A 25,377-nucleotide genomic window follows, 5' to 3' on the forward strand; every position below is an offset into this window, starting at 1 on the left:
AAGAACACAAAGTCAAACCAGATCACAAAGCAGCATTAAGTAATTGTTAACACTGTAAATGGTTTTTAAAGGCATATTCATAAGAAGTCACTGATATATTCAACCATTCACTGAGGGTCACAAAAGGGTACAACGAATTTGTTTTTCTTTAGAAACATTATCTAGCCATGTAAGTATTTTTGGGATACTCAGATTTGCAACTGAATACTCTATCACATACACCAAGTTATCTAGTCTGAATTAACCAGTTGAAGCAATGTACTACTACTAATATGTGCACGAGAGAATCAAAACAAAAATTAATCTAACAAACAAAAAGAAACGTCTATAAACTAAAGATAATTCATAATAAATATGACTATAATTTAATAATGTTCGTAATAAACATAATTAAAATAACTATCATGTATCAATTTTCATAGTACGACTATACTGTATTAATTTTCATAATAAATATAACTATAATTTATTTATGTTCATTATAAATAGAACTTAAAATCATTAACTTTGAATATCATGTTGATTCAATTTGTGTTGCTCCATTACAAAATATATTAACCAAGCTAGGCCTATGAAATTAATCCGTTCTGAATTGATAAATATAAAAGAAAACTTATTGAGAAAGAATTAAAGAGTTTGAGAAAATAGAAGGATGGAGAAGTTTACAGAATTTCATTCTCAAAACAATTGGCTACAAGTATCGACATGTAAAGTTTTTTTACTGTTGATATTTTATTTGTTTTGACATTTTATCATTTATATCGCTAGAATTAAGAGCTTGTGCATTATAAAAAAGACTTGTCCTGCTTGAAATCCAAAATCCAGCTCCCTGACTGTGAACAGGAGACTAAGACTCACAGAAGTGGTACTTGTATTTTTAAATAGATAATTAAGTATTATTATCAGTATTGGTTTATTCCAGATTGTTCTACGTTTTGAATGTTCTTATATAAACAAGGTAACCGTTATTTGATTTTCTAAATAAACAAGAATTGATAAGTGAATGTCCAAAATTTTATTTGATATTGATTTAAAATAAAGTTATACCTGTTATTTGATTCATGTACCTTAGCTACTGTCGGGAATCACTATTATGGATTTGTTTCCAATATACCCACATTCGTTGTAAACTTTGTCAACAGAACTTGTCACCAACTCGTAAGAGCAATCAGGCTTTCTACCACTTACACACAAGGTAGCAATCCTACTACTGATACCAAATGCATAAATAGAAGACTTATGGTTTCGTCTACTTAAATCCTGGAAATTTCGGACTAAATAGCAAATAACACTACCTACAAGGACTATTTCATAAAATAATAGCTTGAAAGAAACAGACAGCTATGACACTATCACCAAACCGAAGAACAAAAGACGACAAACCATCACAAAAAAATCATACACGCTACTGACAACCTCAAAGAAGAGCACGTATCAAAGGAAGTGGCTATGATTCCGTATCAAGACTAACAAAGAGAAGGCAATACACACAATTCAATTACAAAAACTGGAAGACGTTATTCCGCTTCAGTATTCTAGCATTGCTTGTTATTTTTACACTTGGGATAATGTTGTTGCTATTATATAATGAGTTTTGATGTTTATGTTCTGTATTATTCGTGCTTAATTGTTGTTCCTTCTGCATTATATGTGCTTTTATTCTTCATGTCGTGTTTGTGTTTTTTAAATCAATTTAGATGTTAATTAATAATCCGTAAAAAAGTAACATCACAAAAATACTGCACTTCGAGGAAAATGTAAAACGGCAAGTCTCTTATCTAATGAAAAAATGAAAAGCTTAAACACATCAAACGAATAGATAACAACTGTCATATTCCTGACTTGGTACATTTTTATGTATTGCATGATTATAAGATGTGCATGATGTCTGTCTTGCTTGGTTTATCTGACGTTGACCTCATTATCATAGTACATTGATGTTATGGTTGTGAGATACTCTTAAACCTTCATGTTGGATAAGAGGGACGAAAGATTTTAGAGGGACAGTCAAACTCTTAAATCGAAAATAAACTGACAACGCCATGGTTATTAATGAAAAAGACAGACAAACAACAGTACACATGACACAACGTAGAAAACTAAAGAATAAGCCACACGAACCCCACGAAAAAACTAGGAATGATCGCATGTGCACCGGAAGGGTAAGCAGACCCTGCTCCACATGTGGCATCCGTTAAAATGCTTGTAAAATAGGCGAGACATTTTAGCTTGTGCAATCTTGTTTAGAGTGAAATGAAAGAAGAAATTTTATGAGGACTAAGGTTTTAGAAGAACTAAGTGATTTCTTATATATCATAATACTGCAAAGTTATGGTAAAATGTTTTCAGAACCGGAAGTTTTAATTAAACTTATAAGGGTCAAATTTGATCAACATGATAATATGATTTTGTGAATATATGATATTGTTGTTTTAGACTACAGTCAGTATTTAAGCCCAAAAATGTCTTAACTCACGAAATAGCAGTAAAACAATCTAATAATAAAAACAGGATCTTAAGAGGAAATTATACCTGTCATGTAATTTTTATCATTGTATCACAGGTAAATAATTCAGTTTGGAATTTCGTTACCACGAGTTATTGATTGACAAGTTTGTATTGTTTTTCATATCCCAGGGCCTTTTTATAGCTTGGTTTGCAATATGATATTAGCTCATAATTGAGGGCTATAGGGTGACCTATATATGGTTGTTTACGTCTCTGTCATTTGGTTTTCGGTAAAAGGTGTATCATTGGCCGTTATACCACATCTTCTTATGTTCACACTAGTCTAACCATCTTCGTTGATCAATATGACCTCAACTCTTGAAAATTTTTGTCCATGATCAAATTTTAAATATTATGAACTAGGTCAAAATTCACAGCAAGTGGTAAAAGTTATTTTTCATAAAACCAAGTACCTTTTAAGGATAATGGAATGAGGTAAAATAATGTTTTGCTCAAAATGAAACATAAGCAAGTAGAATTTATATTATTTTTATTTGAAAGCAAATGTGTATGGCAGCTGTATAAATTATTCATAAAGTCAATGAACACAAATAGATGTGTACAATGGTGAAATGGTTAATTTTCGTCACAAAGACATGTGTAAAAAGAGTGTCATACAAAAGAGGCAGAAGTTACATGTACCAAGAAAAGGTAACTTTCTGACAACTAAACTTTAAGTTACATCGAACAATGGCACAATTTCATAAATTAATCCGTTTCAAGACGATAGGTAAACACAGTCTGAATTATGCTGTAAATAAGATAAAAATGTTCATTTTTTGGGTAGGCCAAAATTAAAATAACAATGTTTATATTTTACCAGCTTTTTTCCTTTTACCTAACCTTAAGATTTCATACAATTTTTTTATACAGCAAATAATATGTGTTGTGGAACAAAATGACTGTACCTCTTCCAAAAACAAAATAAGGAAAATGTATCCTGTGTCTGTGCACATTTGAAGTATACTAATGTAACTGTATTAGCAATAACAGAATTTTAAAACATGGCAATATTGTAAACTCAGAATTTTTGGCGTTCACTTATTATTGTGATATTTTCAAGAATTGACAACAATGGACAAATATATTTGAAATTTATATTTTTGATTTTAAACAAAAGATGCCGTAAAAATTTCAAGTGTGATTTTTTTTTTATTTTTGCATCACCTATTTTGATGCAATTTTTTTCAATTACAAAAACATTGCAAAAATTTCTTAATCAAAACTACCTTAAACCATTATGGAGCTCAACTCTAATTCTAACATTTTATTTACCTTTTATTCAGTATTTCTAGAAGAAGGAGGATTTGAAAAACATTAAAACCTCTAAAGAAAACTCTTTCAAGAGTAAGGTACTTTTTGATTGAAAAGCATGATAACGTTGATAAAAATAGTTTTTTTTTTAAGCTGAGCGAGTTTCTCTCCAATTTCATGATTATTCAGATGACAATTTACATCATGGTATCATAATTGGGACTGAAAAAATACCATCAATTTTATTGTATTACTATAACGAAATTTCTCAGTAATAATAATACCACTGTCAAAGGAGTAGGTCCGGTAAGGACCGATTTTGGCCTCAAATTTCAGGTTCATATGACGAAAGATTTTGACCACTTTTTAAACACTTAAGTGACTATTTTATTTGAATTAATTAGTTTATGTGAAATATTTTAACAGATTTAGTCATTAAAAACGATCTGATTCAACCTCAAATATGAAAAATCTACCTAATATGCCGAAAAATGTCACATTTCCGATGGTTTTTGGTACAAATGAAAGTGGCCGCATCCGTGTTCATCCTCAACCTTTATATATGTTATGTATTATCATAAAATACCACTTACATTTCAATATTAAGGATGAACACGAATGCGGCCACTTTCGTTTTACACGAAAACCGTCTAAAATTTAACTAAAATGCTAGAATTATGAGGATTTCAGTAATTTAGCATGACTTAATGGTGCTAGTACCGGATATATATGCATTGTATTGTCAAAAACAGCCCATATTTATGTAGCATAAGCATTCTACTGTCCAATAAATAACTAAAGGTTTACATTTTAACAATTTTGTAAAACTGCTATATTTTGGGGCCAAAAAGGGGTCTTACTGAACCTACTCCTTTATGTTACAGTAACTTTGTGGTACAATTTAATAGAAATTCATACACTTAAAGACAGGTTATTGTCATAAAAAAGATACATGCTAGTGCTTGCCCCTTATTTCTAAACAGTTAAGACAAAACAAAATCTATCCCAATTTCCCGTTTGCGGTTTAAAACCTTGTGATACAGTTTCATAGAGATCCATACACTTATACTGAAGTCATTGTCTGGAAATCAAATGTATTTTGGAGAATAGTTTTTTGTTGTGTTTTTGCCAAAGTCTGAATACAGCCTACATAAACTTTGTACTTTATCGAACATTTAAAGCCGAGGTTCACCACCACCAATAAAATCCACGAAAATAAGTGTCCCACGATTAGTAGCCAATCAACATTATAACAGAAATCACAAAATAAAAAAAATAAAATAAAAATATAAAACAAAAAAATGTTTAGCAGAATTGAGCATTATTTAACATATACAGCTTCAGATTGTGTTAGTATGCTGATACTATATACAAGTAGAAAAATAAAGAATATGGGACTGCAATACGATTGTAAGTACTGACCTTAACATTGTGGTCAAACCTGGTCTTTGTTTACAAAAATGTTGTTCATTGAATATTACCTTAGAGTCTGTCCACAATGTTAATGATGAACTATAATCATAGTTTTAAGTATATGAACAATTACATAATAACCACATAAACAAGCAGGTTACAAGAAAGAAAAAATATCTTAAAAGGTTTTTTTTAAAAAAACATTCCAATGTCACTAAATACTTAAAGTATTAAGTAGCATAAAACATAAGTAATTTTCATATAAGAGAAAGCATATATGTGGCTGTAATATGATAATGAAGTGATAATGTTTACTACCTTTTATTGTTAAGAACTTCTAATTCATTTGTTTAAGCAAAAGAAAACAAGCAAAATTCAAACTTATCAATTACTCAATTCAATATGAGTATTTTACGTGGCAATGTACTCAAAATTAAAACTGCTTTTATATTTTTATATTGGTTCCAGCTTTAGCTGTCAAATTGATGTTCATCAATTTGACGCAAATTCTCAATTCAATCATGCCAATGAATTATCATTTAACTGCACAGGGTGAAAAAGAAACAGGCAATAATTTGAGGAATCATGATATTCCTTTATCAATGTAAAGTATTATGTAATGTGTAAAATACATCCACTCTATATAATGATCTGTAACTGCGTTTTAGGATCCTTTGACTTCCTAACCCATACAAAACAAAAATTCGATAAAGTGTAAACATTGAATCTAAAATTATTTGTAGGTAGTTTTTCAATCACATAAAAAGGGTTCTTTTGCCTCCCATAGTTCATGAAAAAACTTGCACTTAGGCTAAACTGTATTTTTCGGTTCATCTCTGTAAGTTACTACACAATTAACAGTAAACAGATGAATACAATTATATATATTAACATAGAAAGTAAATTTTGTTATTTTTTACAATCTAGTTATAAGTATGGACATATATATAATACAATTCATTTAATTGGTTCCAGTATAATAAAGTAATAAGGCATTTTAAAGATGTGTTAATAAATCGTTATTATGCCATCACCTTTTCATTTTATCAAAAGTTGTATGAAATGTTCTCTTATGTTGAAAATATGAAAACAAATAGGCAAAAAAATGAATAGTAGAGAATAATAGGGTGTAAAACATATAATGAATAGAAAAAAAGAGCAAAATAAACAAAGAATAGAGAAAAATTACCACGAAAATTAAGAAAAAAGAAACATAGGACCCGTCGAGGACCTCATGCATAAAACAGAACATACTAAATAAAGGCAACAGTAGTACACCGCTGTTCGAAATTCATAAATCGATTGAGAGAAAAAACAAATCCGGGTTACAAACCAAAACCGAGGGAAACACATCAAATATAAGAGGAGAACTACGACACAACAGAAACACAACATTAAAATGTAACACACACAGAAACGAACTATAATATAACAATGGTAATTTTCCTGACTTGGTACAGGACAATTGAATAAAAAAAATGGTGGGTTGAACCTGGTTTTGTGGCATGCCAAACCTCCCGCTTTTATGGCAATGTTAAATATAACATTAAAATGACAACATTACATGATAGGACTACAATACAAATGATGATTTCTGATGCCGGAACGCAGTTAGTTGCTGCAGGAAAAGAACTTAAGCAAGTAGTACACACATGGGATTGGGACGATATTAAAACATTTGGAACTAGTAAAGGAATGCAATGGAATATAATAAAATCAGCTGATGCACCATGGGAAAATGGTTTTAGCGAAGCTCTTATCAAATCTGTTAAGAAATGTCTTGATGTTGCCATAGGGGATTCAGTGATGACATTTTCAGAATTGCAAACTGTATTATTTGAGACTGCTAATGTGTTAAATGAAAGACCGATAGGTACCAAGAACTGTGATCCGAATGAAGGGACATACCTATGTCCGAATGATTTATTGCTCGGGAGAGCTAGTATTCGAGTTCCGAACGGACATTACAATCAGGATTGTAATCCAAGAAACCGTCATGTATTAATCCAGAACGTAGTGAATTCATTTTGGCGAAAGTGGATTCGTGATTATTTTCATACGTTAATTATAAGACAGAAGTGGCATACATCATATAGAAATCTCAAGAAAGGTGACTTGGTTTTGGTACAAGACAGCAATGCTTTGCGTGGAAAATGGAAACTGGGGCAAATTGACGAAGCGATTCCGAGTCTTGATGAAAATGTTCGTGATGTGACCGTGCGTTACAAAAACATAGGAGGTAGTGGAACCGATTATCAAAATGTCACAGATACAAAGATTCGTCGTTCAGTGCACAGACTAGTCTTACTACTGCCCGTTGAAGAACAAACAAATGTAACTGTTTAATCTGAAGTGTTCGTGGCGGGAGTGTATCGCAAGGCGATATAGTAATTTACGTTCCTTTCCCGATACTAAATTTCCCCTGGAACAGAGAAATGTTGACATTAATTTGCTCAAGCTATTTACATATTGGAGCCCGTCAATGCGTAAGTTTGTTTGAATAAAAGTGACAATATACATCGGACAATACATGGCATAATATAGACTTATCATTCTGTTATGTTTATATCTTACAATGTAGTAAATGTGGTTTGTTCTTTATTTCAGGGTGAAACGTACATCATAATAAAACAATAAATGTTAAACAACCTGGCGTGTATTTCTTGAGTAAAACACAAATAATGGGAGAACATATAGGACAGAGAAATACGAATAATAGCTGACAAAAGGTACCAGGTTTAAAATTAAATACGCCAGACGGACGTTTCGTCCACACAAGACTAACCAGTGACGCTCTGATGAAAAAGTTCGAAGCCAAAATAAGTACAAAGTTGAAGAGCATTGAGAACCAAAAGTTCCAAAGAGCTGTGCCCAATACGGCTAAGGTTATCTGTCTGGGATAAGAACATGCCTATTATTTAGAATAATTCTTACTTTTGCAAACAGTAAATTTTTAGAAAATGATTATATAATAGATATAAATGATAAAATCGGTGACTAACTACAGAATAAAAAACGGATAGATAAAACAACCTAGATCCAGCACATACATAAAACTTCACAGCCGCGTTAGCCAAATCGATAAACGCTCAAAGTGACGTAACATTTGAATTTCTAAAAATTTCCCAAAAATAGGATAGAATTAGGATAGATTTCAAGATTAGGTTTGTAATGCTGGTGTAACATTTATTAATAACAATGAAAATTACAATACTAATTAATATCAAATTGTGATAGTAATAAGATAATTAATTTATTATCTAGCTATGTCGGTGTTTCTTCTAAATCAAACTGTTAACCAAATATATCGAATAAAAGTTGAACCAAACTAAAATCTTATAAATGAACTGGATGATTAATTATCCTTACCATAACACACGAATACAACAGAAAAAAATAAGATTTACAACTACAAACGATAAGACATTAGACACAATCCGATGAGAATAACAAATATAACATCAAAACTAAATACTAAAGCCTATATACTGATTAACCGTCAAATCTTAACGGACTTAGTCGTAAACTTTTGGTTAAATGTGACACAAAACAAGGCATCTGAACTTCATTATTGAGCTTGGCTTCACCGGTATTTGTCTTGTAAGTCATTCCAACTGTTTTGTTCACTGTAGTTAGTACAGAACAGAAATCTTCATTTTCTTCCATTTTTTCGATGGCTTTTGACAGATGTCTAATGAAAGGAGTAACTTCTGCTGCATTTGTAAAAGCATCAGGACCTGCAATATGATAGTTTCTAAAATTCATATATCATCACATGGAACTTTTTTTTTAAATAGTTCAAAATAAAGAACATTAAGACTAACTGACTACTTAACGATACAGTTTCTGAGAATTTATCTATTTTCCTGTGTATCAGTTTTTGAGAATTGAGGACAACTTGCATTTTCATGAATACTTGAATTCTTGGTTCTACCTTTTCTGCATTGAATACTATGAGATATATGTATTTTGTAGCGCTTTAACCCTGCTTCGTATTTATGTGTCTATACCAAGTCAGGAACCTAGTCAGTTGTTTATACATGCAATATCTTAATATTTTCCATAATTCGGAGATTCTGGATATAATAGCTGATATTTGATTGTTTCTGACATAATTGTATATACTGTTTTAGAGGACTCTTTGTTATCCGCTGGATATCTTTTGGTATTTTGACTTATTATGTTCTTTTCTCATTGATGTTTATCTCATATTTAAATTTATTCATATAGGATCATCTCCTTTATGGTAAGTCTCTGCTGAATGCTATAGATCTCCATCAATTTGAAATCTTAAAAAATTCTAAAGATTCTAAAGCATTTGCTTCTCATTGGAACTTGAAATTTACCTCTCTCATTAATGTAATACATGAACCACCTACTTCTAAATCATTTTTGTATTAACCAATTAAAGTACCTTGAACTGTTGCATATGCAAATAAAAAGTCAGCTTCATTTGGAAGAAAAATGCTTGGTATTCCCAACCAATCATTATAATCACTAAGGTCAGCAGGACAATCAGGTGTGTTTCGATCTATAAGATTGACATTACTCCTGATTCTGTCTCTGCTGGACTAAAGAAAATGAAAAACAAAAAACAAATGTAATTGTTATTGTCTATTTGTCTTCCTTAACAAAATACTATATGACCTTCTGCAAACCAAATTATATGTTGCGTAAACTTCTAAATGAAAACAATAATAGATCTAGTAAAAAGTAATCCAGTACCAAATCCTCAAAACAACATTTTCCCCTACAAACCCCTCAGCCTACACTCCCCCAGCTGTACAATGAAATATTTTCACAAGATATCTATGATTTTAAATTTTTTTAAAGAATGTGCAATACAGTATATTTCACAAGATCCAACATGTTGTCAATGTTTGAAGAGACAATCAGTTCTGTTTGACTTTCATATATTTGAACAAGTAATATGTATAAGAATTAATGATAATTATTGAACAATGTAAAGTAGTGTACTGATCAGAAATTATGGTGTAGAGATATACATTGTAAAAGGGAATTAATCTAAAATTTTATAAACTGCTGTCAATTGTTAAAAAAATAATGGTTTTTAAGATTGTTGTAGTTGCATGAATTTCTAGAGCCTATTTTTGTCTTAAACAAGTACTATTAAATTCATTATTTTTTTTTCCATTTTTGAAGGTATAATGAGATACCTGTATATTTGTGAAGAATGTGGTGAAGAATAGATATTATATAACCCACCCTTGCATTATGACTCATTGACTTTGACACTTTTACATAGTTTAGAAGTTAATGTTTGTTTATGTTTGTTTCAAGGTAATGACTTATGAAAAGTCAGCGGTATTTTGTATTCAGTTGTATTAGCATTGAAACATCACATTTCCATGGATATGGTTAAGCCAAGTACTTTCAGTCATGGTGCATTGACTTTTCGAATTTGCATAACTTGTAAAAGTATAGGTATTTTGATTTCAACATTAGTATTATCAAGATAACAAAAAGTCGAGACGTATCTTTGTGTTAACAGTTTATTTGCATTATACAGCTATATTTAGTGACTGAAAATAAAATTGACGGGACATTACATACATAATCGATTTAAATCCAGATTTAGCATGTCATGATTGGTCAATATAAAACTAAATTCAAGCACAAATATAACGTGTGTAGCATAGAAGAGGACAGTCGATACACTGAAAATTGTTATTTAAAATTCTAAACCCTTTTGAAAATTACTACACATCTATTTGAAAACGCTTGTACAAATACATTAAAATATTAGTCTTCCTTAAATGTAATTATAGCTGTTAGAAATGCGATAAACAATAAGAGCGACTCTTTTCAAATTCTGGGAATGATTTCTTTCCGATTTCAAATTATTTTTTTGTGAACTTGGTAATGAATGTTCTCTCTACACATGAATGTGGATATAGTTTTCTCATAACTCGTCGAATTCTTATAAATTATTGTTCATTAATCATGCCATTGAATTGTATGAAAATATTCGAACATGGATTAAAGCCGGTACTAGCATTCATATCTTTTTGTATGCCCCATTCACGATAGAATATGGGCATTATGTTTTCTTGTATGTGCGTCCATCCAGTTGTCCGTCTCTATGTCCCTTTGTCATATACAAATATTGTTCAAAATGTTGGTCATGGTAGTTTAAGAAAAAAATAAAGATGAAATTTGTTAATATATATGTTTTCTTACTGAATTGTATATCAAATAAGGATTTTATACAAGTTTGAAGGTTCGTGGAAAATGAAATGAAGTGAGAGCTGGGTATTGGGACTGTGGACACCTATTTCTATTTTACCGTGCAAAACCTTTACCGGAATACCAGCAATAAAAGGCACAACATGAAAAATTTAAAGCAAAACGAGCTTATTCATATAATACAATATACTTACAGGGAAAAATATGACAAACATAACTGTTGACTTATTTTGTGTGATATAAGTATTTATTATAAGAATAAATGTTCACTTCTGTACTCGTACCTCAACAACAAATTTATTTTCTAAAAAAAAATTACTTTATCTTACGCCATTGTGTCCTTTTTTGACTTTGTTAGATCTTTTAAATATATTTTGTGTCATAGACTAAAAACAATTGGGATGGCAACGTCGGAAGGCCGAGTACCTGAGTATAATTTCGTACTCGGATACTTGATTGACTAGATATTTACATTTCTCCTCGCGTTAGTTCCCTTTGAAATATCCTTCATAATACTAATGAAAATACTATCCATTCACAACGAAAATATCTTTATCCTGCGACTTGTATGTGTTAAAATGTAGTCTCAGGTTTATCTATAATAGCACATCGTGTTATAGCAGTACCAGCATAGTCCGTTTCTTCCGAGAGGATTTTTTCATGTGCAGGACCTTTTGTAACAAAACCGAGAAACAGACTTTCATCTTAACTTGTAAGTCAGATCATATTTCTGAACAAGAGTTAAATCAAAGTGCCCTGCAGTGATCCATATGCAACTAATTAGAGACATTTGTAAGGGCCGGGTGTTTGTACACGGATTAACACTTCCATGGAAGAACAAATCACGAGCCGTTAACTTATTTATGTATGTTAATCAAGACTTGTGTAAACGTGATTGGTATGAAATCTACATTGAATGTAATAAAATGACTATGTATTATTGTTTGATTTATTATTAAATACCGTTTCGTATAGTAATTTGGGTTTCGTATAGTAATTTGAAGTCCAATATTTTGTTGTCAAATTATGAAACAAGTCGTAAAGTAAAATCAATTAGCTCCACAGGAACAGATGATATAGATTGTGTATCAAGTCGGACTTTATGAACATATTGATGGTTTTATTGTCATGTTTCTGATTTGGTTCAACTTTGATAAATCTTGAGATATTTCTCCTAACATTTCCCCTCATGTTGGTTCCCTTTGAAACATCTACATACTACTAATAAAAATTCTATCTTCTAGTATTCATAACGTTCTTCGTACTTTATTTGGCCCGTACTTTATTTAGCCCGTAAACCTTTTTTTTTATTCGAGCGACACTGATAGGTCTTTTGTAGATGAAACGCACATCTGGCGCAAATACAAAATTTCAATCCGGGTATATATAAGTTTAAACACACAAACAAAAATCGCCAATACGATAGTTTATTTTGTAGAAAGGTGGTCCGTTATTCCTTATTATATTGACCCAAAAAGGACTCGAGATACACATAACCAAGAATCAAGTTATATTTTGTAGTCGTCCAGTTTGAGTTCTGCAACAATACGTATGTCTTTCGTTGAGATTTCAAGCCATGTCATCATAATATAATTAGGTTTATGAAAGGTAAAAACCGAAATACTTCATCCCAACAAAAATCAAACATTTTCACAAGACGTTAAAGATTTATCCAAGTACTCGAGCACTCGAGAGTATCATGACCGAGTACTCGAGTGTTATATTTCTGGTATTTTGACATCCTTAGTTTATATGTAACACTCAGAAACGTGTCCTTCTCCCAAAACGTGTCCGATTCCCCCAAGCGTGTCCACATCGACGTCACTGAATTGCAAAACATGTCTATTTTTAAAAGGGTGCTAAAGCGCGTCATTTGTATAAACGCCCAAAGGTGTTCATTTTTTATTAAACACCCAAACGTGCCTAATCCCAAAAACCTGTAAGGTGTTCATTTTTTATTAAACACCCAAACGTGCCTAATCCCAAAAACTTGTCTATATCAACCTCAATTGTTTTCTTTAAATGAACTATGAAGTCTTTCAAATAATGCAGGAAATATTTGGCACTGAACGTAATTTTTTCTTTTGTTTGTTCGTCTTTGTTGATGCTCGAAACCTAAAATTTATTAAAAAAAACCTGATAAACGGTTTATGATTTGAAGAGCTTTTAAAATATCAGAACTATTGAAAAAAAGAAGTAAATTCTGCTGCAAGCCCGCCTTCGGATTAATATAAAAGGCATCATCGGAGTTTATTAGTAACAAATAATTTTCATAAAGTAAACGATTAATTCAACTGCACTATAATTTTGTGTAAGTTCGCTCTAAATGATCATGAAATACTCGCAACTGGACAATAACAGCAATTCCAGTCAAAATTTATTGATATGTTACAGATTAAATTTGCAATTATGATAATCATCAACAACCGGCATTAAACAAACACATGCTAATAATTGGCTACCTCATCAACTGTTTCCCCCATCATAGAATTGCCGTAAACGTTATTGATTTCATTTAGGACATGAATGTATTAGCGCTAAAAGACGCGAGATGTTCTGGCGTTAAAAAGTGGACACGTTTGGGGGTTATGAAATCGGACACGTTTTGGCAAAATTGAATAATACGGACACGTTTGGGGGAATCGGACGCGTTTGGGGGGAGGACAGGTTTGGGAGTGTTACATATATGTTTGATCGAGATGAGCCATTTCAATTTATATTTTATTGTGTGCACTAAAGTGTTCCAGTGTTACACAACTGTTTCAGGTAAGGGTGAAGGTTGGCGACCGTTCAAACGTTAAAACCTGCTGCATATTTTGCATCTGTCCTAAGTCACGAAACTGTTGTTCAGTGGTTTTCGTTTGTAGGTGTTGTTCATAAGTATTTTTCTATTCTATATCGATTAGACCGTCGGTTTTCCAGTTTGAATTGTTTTACATTAACATTTTGGGGTCTTTTATAACTTGCTGTGTGGTGTGAAAAAGAAATATGTTCATGATGTATATCTACAGGGCTTATATACATATCATCAAAGAACAAACAAAATTAAGTGAGCAGTTTAGATATTTTAATATAACTGTCGAGAGCAAATTAATATCGTTTTATTGACGCGTAAGTGGTAGGATATAGCTGTTTCTCATGAATTTTAACGAAATGCATACAATTCAATCCTGCAAAATGATCTGAAAAATGACATACTCTTCATATATGGTCGCTCGTTTCAATTCAGAGGAATGTAAGAAAATGTGACGGTCATAATCGATTGTTGCCCGTTACAGAACTTAAAAACATAAAAATAATAAACAGGTCAAGAAAAGGATAAATCGTGTAAGAATTAGAGCAATTTAATAGCAAGACAAGTTAACAGTATTTTTTCTCATTGATGCTTTTGTTTTTGCAAGAAAATATTTTCATTCAGCCTTTAGTTTATGAACACTTCAAAAAAAAACTGATAAAATTTCTCTTTCCATTTAAAAATTGTGTAATTTTTTTTTCAAGTAATTCTGTTTTTTTACATAAAACATGCAATTTTGAAACTTGAATATCTAAAAATATCAGTCAAATAGTTAGCAAAGGTACCTGATTTTTAAATTGATAGCCAGACGCTAGATCAAAATAGATTCAAAGCCAAACAAGTACAAAGTTGAAGAGCATGTATGACCAAAATTCGAAACAGTAAATTAATAAAAATTACCATATAATTGATATTCGTGTGAACACCGAAGTGCTGACTACTGGACTCGTGATAACCTCGGAGGCGAAAAGTCCACCAGCAGTGGCATCGACCCAGTGGTGTAAATAGTTAAACCAGGTGTAAAAGGTACCAGGCTTATATTTTGATACGCCAGGCGCGTGTTTCTTCTACATAAGACTCATCAGTAATGCTCGGATCAAAATAGTTTCAAAGTCAAACAAGTACAACATTGAAGAGCATTGAGGACCCAAAATTCCAAAAAAAAATTGTGCCAAATACGGCTAGGGTCATCTATCCCTGGAATAAGAACATTCTTAGTATTTTGAATAATTCACTATAAGTAACATCAAAATATCAGTTCATAAGCTTATGAAGGGAACGCATTTAACAGCCATTTTCAAATATACAAACGGTCGTAACTCCAGACCCGTAATAGTGAAATCATCAATAATAACGTGACCTTCATTTTGTCATTTGTAACAATATTTCATAATTTGATTCACATAGGCTGAATGGTTCATAATTTATTGCAAGGAAACTGTCGGCATCTGCCCCCCCCCCCCCCATACTTAGCAATCTCCATGACGTCTCTTTCCCTTCGAATGGGGGTCCATGATCACGACAACAGGAATGAGAGACAGAGGTAAGGACTGATTGTAGGCGAGTCAAATTGTTTGGGGAATTAAAAACGTATTATAATTTCTTACCTGTATAATTACAACTTTTGGTTTTAATCTCAACTGTCGACAATTTGTAGCATTAAAGCATTCTACAATGTCTACAGTCTTCATCAATCGATCTGTGGCATAAACTCCATTCTCTGTTCCATGGGACAAAATCACCAAAACAAAACAATCCACTGGTTTGGTAATTAACTGTCTCTTTACTGCAATACATATTAAAGGGAAATCACACTATTGTTTATACGCATCGCTCTCGGCGCCGCCATAGTGTCGTAACTGTATTATGACGTCGCCGTTTTCGATTCCGCCGTAAAGGTTGCTAATTTATGAAAAAGCGAACGCTCGAAGGGATGTTCCACTAAAGCAGGAGAAATGATAATGGACATATCATATTTTTTACAACTGATATGTTGTACTAGCGAGTTTCTAGATTGCATTGGGGTTTACCTGCGGAATACAAAATAATGGGCAAATACTGCAGAATAAAAGGCAAAAAAAAGATTGAATGATGAGGTGCTAACTGAATATAAAGAATAAAAAACATTGGAAACACAAAATAAATGAATGACCCACTATCCAGACCATTATGATAAAAAGGATCTACTAATACAAAATACATAATCATCATGCATAATCAACACTAAGAACGTTGGAATTTCATAGCATATTCAATGTAACTTAGTACCCTCTCCGACCATTTTCTCGATAACGAAGTCGGTGACATATTTTTTTTTAATTTTCTGATGTATCATGTGTATATATGTTCAATATTTAATTGAATTCTAAATTTCCAAAAATATTATGGACTCATCTTGACCTTAAGTGCAAAAATGAAAATGCTACTCGAAATGGACAAAATGTATGGCAAAAAAATAGCCGAAAGTGGTCATGAAATGGCACAACTTTGGCAGCGTGTCGCCGCGATGCGGTATGTATGGTTCAGCGTATATTTTCGGGGGGGGGGGGCATATAGACCAAGAGTACCAGCATGTTAGCGTATAGCTATCGGAATCTGTAGTTTTCTGTTCAAAAGAGGGTTGTAAATAACAACAATGAGTTTCAACTTACAGTTTTCTCATATCACATGCATGCAACGTCATAACTATTATAGTCTTCTATACTACATGTATAAATAATTCATCAAACATCTCATTTCATATAAGTATTTATCCGGCTCAGTTTGTCGGGTTTTTACAAAGCAGAGTCAAATTCATTTGTTCTAGTTCTGAATATGCATTAACCTTGCCACTGGACGTAAATGTGTGAAGTCCAATTTGAAATCGTTATTTATTTCACATGTGACGACAGAAATGATCTAAGTGTCGTCAATCATTCCCAAATGTTCCTTTGATATCTAACGCCTCTGAACCCTGAACAGTTAGGGCAAGTTTGGATACAATATCAAAGCTTGATACGATCTAAATTAGGATTGTGATAAAATTTTTGACATAATATAGGTTTCTGACACAAAATAAATGTGGTTAAAGGTATTAAAAATTTATTGTGCAATACTTTTGCAAAAATTTGCAAAAAAATATGAAACGCCACCCCATCCCCTCTTGGAGTAATTACAATCAAACTCAATCCCAGCCTTCCCTGTGTGGTATGGAACCTTGTAGTACAATTTTAGATAGATCCATAACACAAGTTATTGTAAAATAGTAATTTTAGTAAAATGCTTGTTTGTGGCCCATAATTCCTGAACGTTTTGAGCAATTACATGTACCCCTTAAATCAATTTCAGCCTTTCATTTGTGATATGGAACCTTGTGGTACAATTTCAGAAAGATTCATTACTTCTCAATGTCATATTTGGAATTTATGAAAATCAAAAGGGTATTTACATCAACAGATATAAACAATTTATCAAAGTTGTATGACAATTGATGAAAGCGATATTTGGTTATAATTGTCCGAAAACTGGAAAGTCCCCCTTTTTTAATGGATAACTCGGAAACGTAAAATCAAATTTTATTAAAAAAGAAAGGGAGCTCACGTCAATAGATATAAACAATTTCTTTAAAGTTTTATGCCAATTGGTTGAAGCGTTTTTTGAGTTAATGTCCGACATGTTGAGGACGGACGGACGGACGGACAGATGTATACCATAATACGTCCCGTAACCGGGCGTATAATAATTCAACACGTACTATACATTTGGCTTTACCAGTCTCCAACAAGAGAAATGTTTAACACACACATAAATATATTTATGTAGAGATATACACATGTCTCACAGAGTACTGCTAAACTGTAACAAACACATTAATGGTCCGTCTGGTGAAAGAATATTCCACTCATATAGACAAATGTTTTGTGCTGATGTTCATGTAATATTTGCCACTGAAAGTTTTGCAAAAATCAAGAAAACAATGGTAAAAAAAAATAATAAATAGTAATAAAAGTTCAGATGTCAGAGGGGTCCTGTTCCCGAAATCCCGGGCTTAAAAACATGAAATCCCGAGGTCCTGACATCCCGAACATCGAAAAAAGAAATCCCGGATCCCGAAAGGGTCAATCCCAAAATCCCGAGCTTAAAAACACTTGATCCCGACGTTCCGAAAAAGGTCCTGCCCCCCCCCCCCCCCCCCCACACACCTCATTAGTCAGTATTGGCAAAAAATAGGTGCATTTACCACAATGAAAGATAAATGTCATAAAAGAATATACATTCAAACAAAAAGAGGTGCACCAACAGAAAATAGAAACTACATTCTTACTCTTAATTTCATCGGATCTCAAAATTAAAACTCTTACCAGAGTTATTACTCTATCTAACAGTATAACTCGAGAAGTTTTTAAGTGGAACTCGAGCTTAAACAAGAAATCTTACTGGAAAAAATATTCAAAATCAAAATAAAACTAGAACTCGAACTTAATTTGTGTAGATTATGGAGCGTTGTGTTATAACAGAAATGTTAGCCAATTTAAAATTTCTTCCGAAAATGGTGTCACTGAGGGCTTTTTTTTTAAGGTGCCGAGTTTGTGGCATTTCGGGTTTTATCTTCCCAGTGCAATGGACAAGTTAGTGAATTTATTCTGTTTGTAGTCTAAATGAAACGTGTTACTTTTCAGCCCAGATACCCTCAATCTTCCGAAGTAGAAGATTCTAAATCTGCAAGCCGTAAATTAATTCTTTAATACGGCATGAGGCACACATTAGTTTTTCCTATACAACAAATGCAATTAAAAATTTTAGATGACTCCAACTTTGACAATTACTTTTTAATAAACTGTTACTGTATGTTTAATAATAAATGATAAAAATACCTTAAAAAAATATTATTATATAAAAAAAAAATATATATATATAATTTTAACCCAATAGTTCCAAGCATTGCAAGAAACTGCTATGCTAGCAACGTCGTTCTATAACGTTAAGAGAAAAAGTTATAATTCCCGCCAAAAATTGATAATAAGATTATTTCCATTGTAGCGGATTTAAAACATCGGTGACCCCCCTTTTTTATTAATGCTTTTAAAACCTCCCCTGAAGCTGCAATTAATGCAGAAGTTTGAAGGAAAAAACATTAGTAGATTTTTTTTATTTCAAGAAAAATCTATAATAAACGGCAATTAAAAATGGCGGGAATTGTAAAAAGGCCTTAAAAAATAAGGAAACTGAGAAAAATAAATGTGTAAAAGATAAAAGTTACAATTGACTGTTTTAGTTAAACCAGTTAAACATCGTTTTTCAATAATTTTGCCTTCTTTTAGCATTTTTGAGCGCTATTTCTATATTACGGTATAACGCAATTCTTTAGTTTTTGATGACGTCATATCTCGAAAACAACATCGGCGACCCCAATTTTTTTTTCGCCTAAAATATTGAAATAAGTATGATCTGTCTAAATGCAAAATTTCAATGAATTATTATTAGTAGTTTAAATAGTGTGATTTCCCTTTGAACACACATTTGTGTACATTGCAAAATAAAAAAAAAATAAAACGAATATTACAGAATTGCCCATCCTATATATTGTTTGTATACATATTCATAGAGCGTTTGGCTATTTTAAGCCATGGAATATTTCAGAAAAGTAGTTTTAACTTATAGACCATATTCATATTAAAATTGAGCCCAATTGATTGAAATATATAAACCAATTTTTAGTTTAACTATAAGTAATCAAATACTGTTCTCTTTCGAGGGGAGTTGACAACATATTTTCATTTGCAGGTAGGTAAACTTTTCAGCGCAGGACATTTTAGAGAAAAAATTTGAACTACCACAGGACATTTATGTGCAGGATTAATCCATTTACAGGTGTATTTGATATCAAGCGCCAATTACATACGTTCTTTATATATGCAATAATAAATCTTCCAGGCTAGCAAGGAACGGACAATTAACATTTGCCTAAACCTTTTAGAAATAGAGTGCTGTATTCTTATGCACATGATATTTATTAAAATATGCTTTCTTTTTTCTATTAAAATTTATTCTTGATGATTTCATAGTAGACCTTTTTCACAAAGCGAATGTTGATGAAAACATTTAATGTTAACGAAACCACATAATATGTAATATGTTTCTCAGCTCGGTTTATTCCCGATTGTCCCACTTTTTAAAATTTTAGAGTTCTGATTGTCCCACATAAAAAGTTCTGATTGTCCCACACTATTTTATGTAGCAAAATGTTCTTAGATAAACAAGGTAACTGTTGTTTGTTTTGCTAAATAAACAAGAAAACAAGAATTAATTACTGCACATTTAATATTAATTTTATAAAAGTATAAATAAAATGTTTTTTAAATCATTAGATTGATACACTTTTGCTTAAAAAAATATAATATTTCTGATTTATGAAATAGATCTTTTAAGGTCTTGAATGAAACTTTTTTTCTGAACCTGATTTTTGGGTTTATATATGACTCTAGAAAAATAATTGTTGACGAAAATCATATGCTGGGGCACTTATTTTTGCTACAGCCATTTGAAAGTACCCAATTCTGATGATTTTCTCAGTTTTCATCACATGTTATCTATTTGGGCTATTATCATGAAAAAAATCACAGTTTTACAACTAAACTTTATTTTTTTCATACAAAAACAAATATGTTACACGGCAACAAACGACAACCACTGACTTACAGGCTCCTGGCTTGGGACATCACCACAACAAAGACACTAAGTACAGATCTGAGAGTACTCGCAGTACTGACTGCTAGTTCAAAGCCAATAAAAAATAATTTAGAAAAAATATGCATCTTAGACTAAAAAAAAAGTTTTTTTTTAAAAGACTTCATATTATTTTATATGATACTTCAATTTTACCTACTATGAGCAAAATAAAATATGTAAATATTATTATTTGTTCTTATTTTGTTCATATTTTATAAGTAACATTGATTAGTAACCTTTGATTAACAGCAACACGCTATAAAAACAAATTAATCACTATAAAAACAGTTCCCAATTGTCCCACATTTAAACTTCCCAATTGTCCCACAAACATATTCCCGATTGTCCCACAAAATTTCATTATCTTTTTACCCGTAATTTCAAAAAGTGGGACAATCGGGAAGACACCCTCAGCTCGGGGCAGGATCTTAAAGAAACATAATTAGTATACATGTTTTTTTTTAACAGTAACTCTAAATCAGTAACATGAGTAATGCGATCAAATTTTACGATTTACTTCATTATTTCGTTTCTGATCTAATATTGTGTAAACCTACATCTAATGTGCAACCTCCGTCTTGCAAGGCTTAGTCTTACTTTAAACGAAATGCTAACTCAAAAATTGTGAAATGCAAACCAATGTGAATGTACTCAATGTATCCATGATAGTACAGTAACATGCAAACAAAGTAAAGAAACAGGCCGTACGGTGACCTATAGTAGTTAATTTCTGTGTCATTTTGATCTCTTGTGGAGAATTGTCTCATTGGCAATCATACCACATCTTCTTTTTTATAATTAATCATTCAAACTGAAACACTCCACATCATTTTCGGAGACAACAAGTGAAAAGGAAAGAATAATCAGTTTCAGACATATTTAATTCTAAGAGATCAAGAAGTCTTTTTTTTCAATCTAAAATTGGTACAAACGCTTTTGTTGATACAGTGTAGTTGGTTATTAAAAGTCAAACTTCGCCAGAAATCCTCACAGACAAGCCTTATAATGCCAGAGGACAAACTTCAATTCTAAAAGCGTAAATTTATGACTTGGATGAAAGGTTGTCAAATTGACTATCATACCACATCTTATATCTAAGTGTAGGGTACTACAAGCACCAACTCAAACTACCGGTTAACCGGTTAATCGGTCGAACGATTATCCGAGTAACTGGTTAGGCAAAAGTGTACGATTTGACAACACTATATGTAATAAATGCGTATCTACACGTCTCAATCTTCAGAATCGCTTATCTAAAAATACTACAATAGCTAACGTTTTTAACAATAAAAATCGTGGTTACCCTTCTATCGATAAGTGTCATGCCAAAAAATGACTTACGTGTCCCCGTCTTTCCACCAACAATACAGTAAGGTCCACATTTAATGGTCGCACATTTTCTCTAAATTTTGAAACTGATATTACTTGAAAAACAAACAGTATTATTTATTTACTCACATGAAACAAACCGGGATGCGGTATTCAGTACGTAGGTGAAACTGGGCGATATTTATCTAAACGCACGCAAGAACACCTGTATCGTTTTAAAAGACCCAATAAATTCAAAAGTATCATTTATCAACATCTTAAGAAGCACAGTCATCCTATTAAATATTTAACAGTTCAACCTTTAGAAGTAGTAAATAAGCAGCCTGGTGAATCTCATTCCAAGTTTGTACGATCACGAAAAATAAATGAATTAAATTGGATTAAAAAATTACAGACAGTCTACCCTCTCGGTCTTAATGATAATATCATGGGAATTGGCAATATATCAAGAACCGATTCTGTTAACATTTTGGATATAGTTTCTAAAACTGTTCGTAAAAATCGTTCTCATGGACGCAGAAAAAATCGCAATCAAAGAAAATTTCGGACCAACCATACAAATATTTCGGACCTAATTTCCATTTCAAAAAACAACGGCAGACATTATCTGTTAACCAAGCTTTGTTCTTTACCTATAAATAAATTAAATAAAATTTTAGAGGATTGCAACACAATTTCATATTACAGTCCTAAGTATGAAATTGTCCAAATTATAATGGCATATTGTTATTCTAAACTGTTTCCAAAAATTGATCGCCCTGAAGATCATAAAAAACATTTTATTAAAATAAAGTATGTCAATAAAGGTTTTGATTTTGTAAATATTGCCGGTATTTTTAACGACCATTCTGTTAAAGACCAAATTCCTGGATATTTTGATAATACTGAACTCCCTCTCATTTGTTATATTTACAAGAAATCTACCCGAAAATATGTGTTTAATTATAGCCAATTGTGTAAAGATGTAAATATCACTGAAAATACACCTATGTCGTGTAATTGCAGTAATTCAGAATACACCTATGGACCAATTTCCCATGTTATAACAGGAGACCTTAACATCGTTCGCGACCGAGAGTTAAAATCATTCCTCAGTAAAGGACCTAAATATCGTCCCCCGTCAACTGTTAACTGGAATGAGTGTCGTAATATCATCAACGACTCACTCCGCGCCTACTGTTTGAAATGGGTAAAACGGGAAAAAGCTGACAAAAAATCTTTGGACTCTTTTTTTAATTCAGTAATGAAGATAGTTGATATTCGAATACAACATTTTAAAGAACATTTTACCCTCAACAAAAACTATAAAAACCCTATTTCGCGTATCAAAAATAAACTAACAGAACTAGCCAAGGAATTTGTTTTTGTCCCGGCTGATAAAGCTGCTAATAATATCATTATTGTTTGACGTAAATTTTATATAGAGGTTCTGCAAAAGGAAATCACGAATTCACCAACATTCCAACTGACTTCATTTTCAGAAAACGACATCTGTAACAAACATAAACTTTTAGCTACTTCTTTACAAGCAGAACCAAACACAATGAAAGTCCCAACTATGTACTGGCTTCCGAAGCTGCACAAAAAACCTTACAAATATAGATTTATTTCATCTTCCAGCCATTGTTCAACTACTAAATTGTCTGTTTTACTTACTAGTACACTTGGTACAATAAAAAACCTGATAATAAATTGTTCAAATAAGGCCTTTGAAAATAGTGGAATTAATTACTTTTGGAGTGTCAAAAACTCGTTGGAAGTACTTGATAAATTGCATGCATATATTGGTGATTTTGAATCTGTTCAAAGTTTTGATTTTTCTACCCTATATACCACTTTGCCTCATATTCTTATTAAGAAAAAATTCACATCCCTAATTAACTGGGCATTTAAAAAGTCGGAATGCGAGTACATATGTTCAAACTCTTTTAGATCATTTTTTAGTAGCAATAAACAAAAGAACTATGTCAATTGGACATGCTTTGATACTATTTATGCACTTGAATTTTTACTTGATAACATTTTTGTTCGCTTTGGAGATTCCGTATATCGTCAAGTTATTGGAATTCCAATGGGGACTAACTGTGCACCACTTATTGCGGACCTGTTTTTGTATTGTTATGAGTTACAATTTATGACTAAAATTAGCAAAGACCCATCAAAACAACATTTGATACAAAAATTTAACAATACTTTTAGATATTTGGATGATATATTGGCTCTAAATAATGACGACTTCAGTATGTATACTAAAGAAATTTATCCTGTAGAACTTACTTTAAATAAAGCTAATGATAACAATGACCACTGCCCTTTCCTCGATCTTGATATCTATATCATAAACGGGAAGCTTAATACAAAAATTTATGATAAAAGAGATGATTTTTCATTTCCTATTGTTAATTATCCATTTTTAGATGGTGACGTTCCCTTGTCACCATCTTATGGTGTTTATATATCTCAACTTGTACGATTCGCTCGTGTATGTAACAATGTATTAGATTTTAGCGAGAGAAATTTATGTATTACTGAAAAATTATTACACCAGGGTTTTCGATATCACAAACTGGTCAAAACATTTACTAAATTTTATCACCGGTATAAGGAAATAATTCGTAAATATAACTCAACATGCAGACATCTTATACGTTCAGGTATTTCACATCCAAAATTTTATGGAAATATTCTTTATAAAGCACAAAAATGTCAGTATTCTCCTCAGAAACTAACAAAACCTTTAAATAGACTTATTAAAAGGGGATATAGTTACGATACTGTTGTCAGGTCATTAAAGATTGCATATTTTGGCTTTAACATTGATTCACTGATAGGGTCTTTGCATCGGAACTAAACACATTTATTTCTAAAAAAACAGTTGTTGGCATGACACGGGTTATGTTCTTCTCATATATTTTATGATAGTATGATACTAAACCCCTAACGGGCGGGATTGTACCTGATATTCATATGATGAAGACATAATCTTTCAATCAGTTTAATTGAGGTCTGGAGCTGGCATGTCAGTTAACTGCTAGTAGTCTGTTGTTATTTATGTATTATTGTCATTTTATTTATTTTCTTTTGTTACATCTTTTGACATCAGACTCGGACTTCTCTTGAACTGAATTTTAATGTGCGTATTGTTATTGTTTTACTTTTCTACA

At 31.8% G+C, this 25,377-nt stretch overlaps 2 protein-coding genes across 2 annotated transcripts in view; one reads left to right on the top strand and one right to left on the bottom strand.

Annotated features, from left to right (window-relative positions):
• Positions 1 to 2,987: 2,987 nt before the first annotated feature.
• Positions 2,988 to 25,377, bottom strand: part of LOC143055535 (caspase-3-like) — a 43,423-nt gene continuing 21,033 nt past the window's right edge. Inside the window, exons 7-9 of the mRNA XM_076228689.1 lie at positions 15,784 to 15,962; positions 9,590 to 9,746; positions 2,988 to 8,912 (exon numbers count right to left, since the gene is read on the bottom strand). Coding sequence (XP_076084804.1) covers positions 8,668 to 8,912; positions 9,590 to 9,746; positions 15,784 to 15,962 — 581 coding nt within the window. The 3' untranslated portion in view covers positions 2,988 to 8,667. The remainder of the gene's footprint in view (positions 8,913 to 9,589; positions 9,747 to 15,783; positions 15,963 to 25,377) is intronic.
• On the top strand, positions 6,760 to 7,521 carry LOC143053644 (uncharacterized). Its single transcript, XM_076226432.1, has one exon. The coding sequence runs from the start codon at positions 6,760 to 6,762 to the stop codon at positions 7,519 to 7,521; it is 762 nt and encodes a 253-aa protein (XP_076082547.1).

The sequence above is a fragment of the Mytilus galloprovincialis genome, chromosome 12, assembly GCF_965363235.1.
Source record: "Mytilus galloprovincialis chromosome 12, xbMytGall1.hap1.1, whole genome shotgun sequence".
Taxonomy (NCBI): Eukaryota; Metazoa; Mollusca; class Bivalvia; order Mytilida; family Mytilidae; genus Mytilus; species Mytilus galloprovincialis.

What these genes read in the sequence shown, in the direction of transcription:
- LOC143053644 (XM_076226432.1), top strand. Translation starts at nt 6,760, where the DNA reads ATGATGATTTCTGATGCCGGAACGCAGTTAGTTGCTGCAGGAAAAGAA.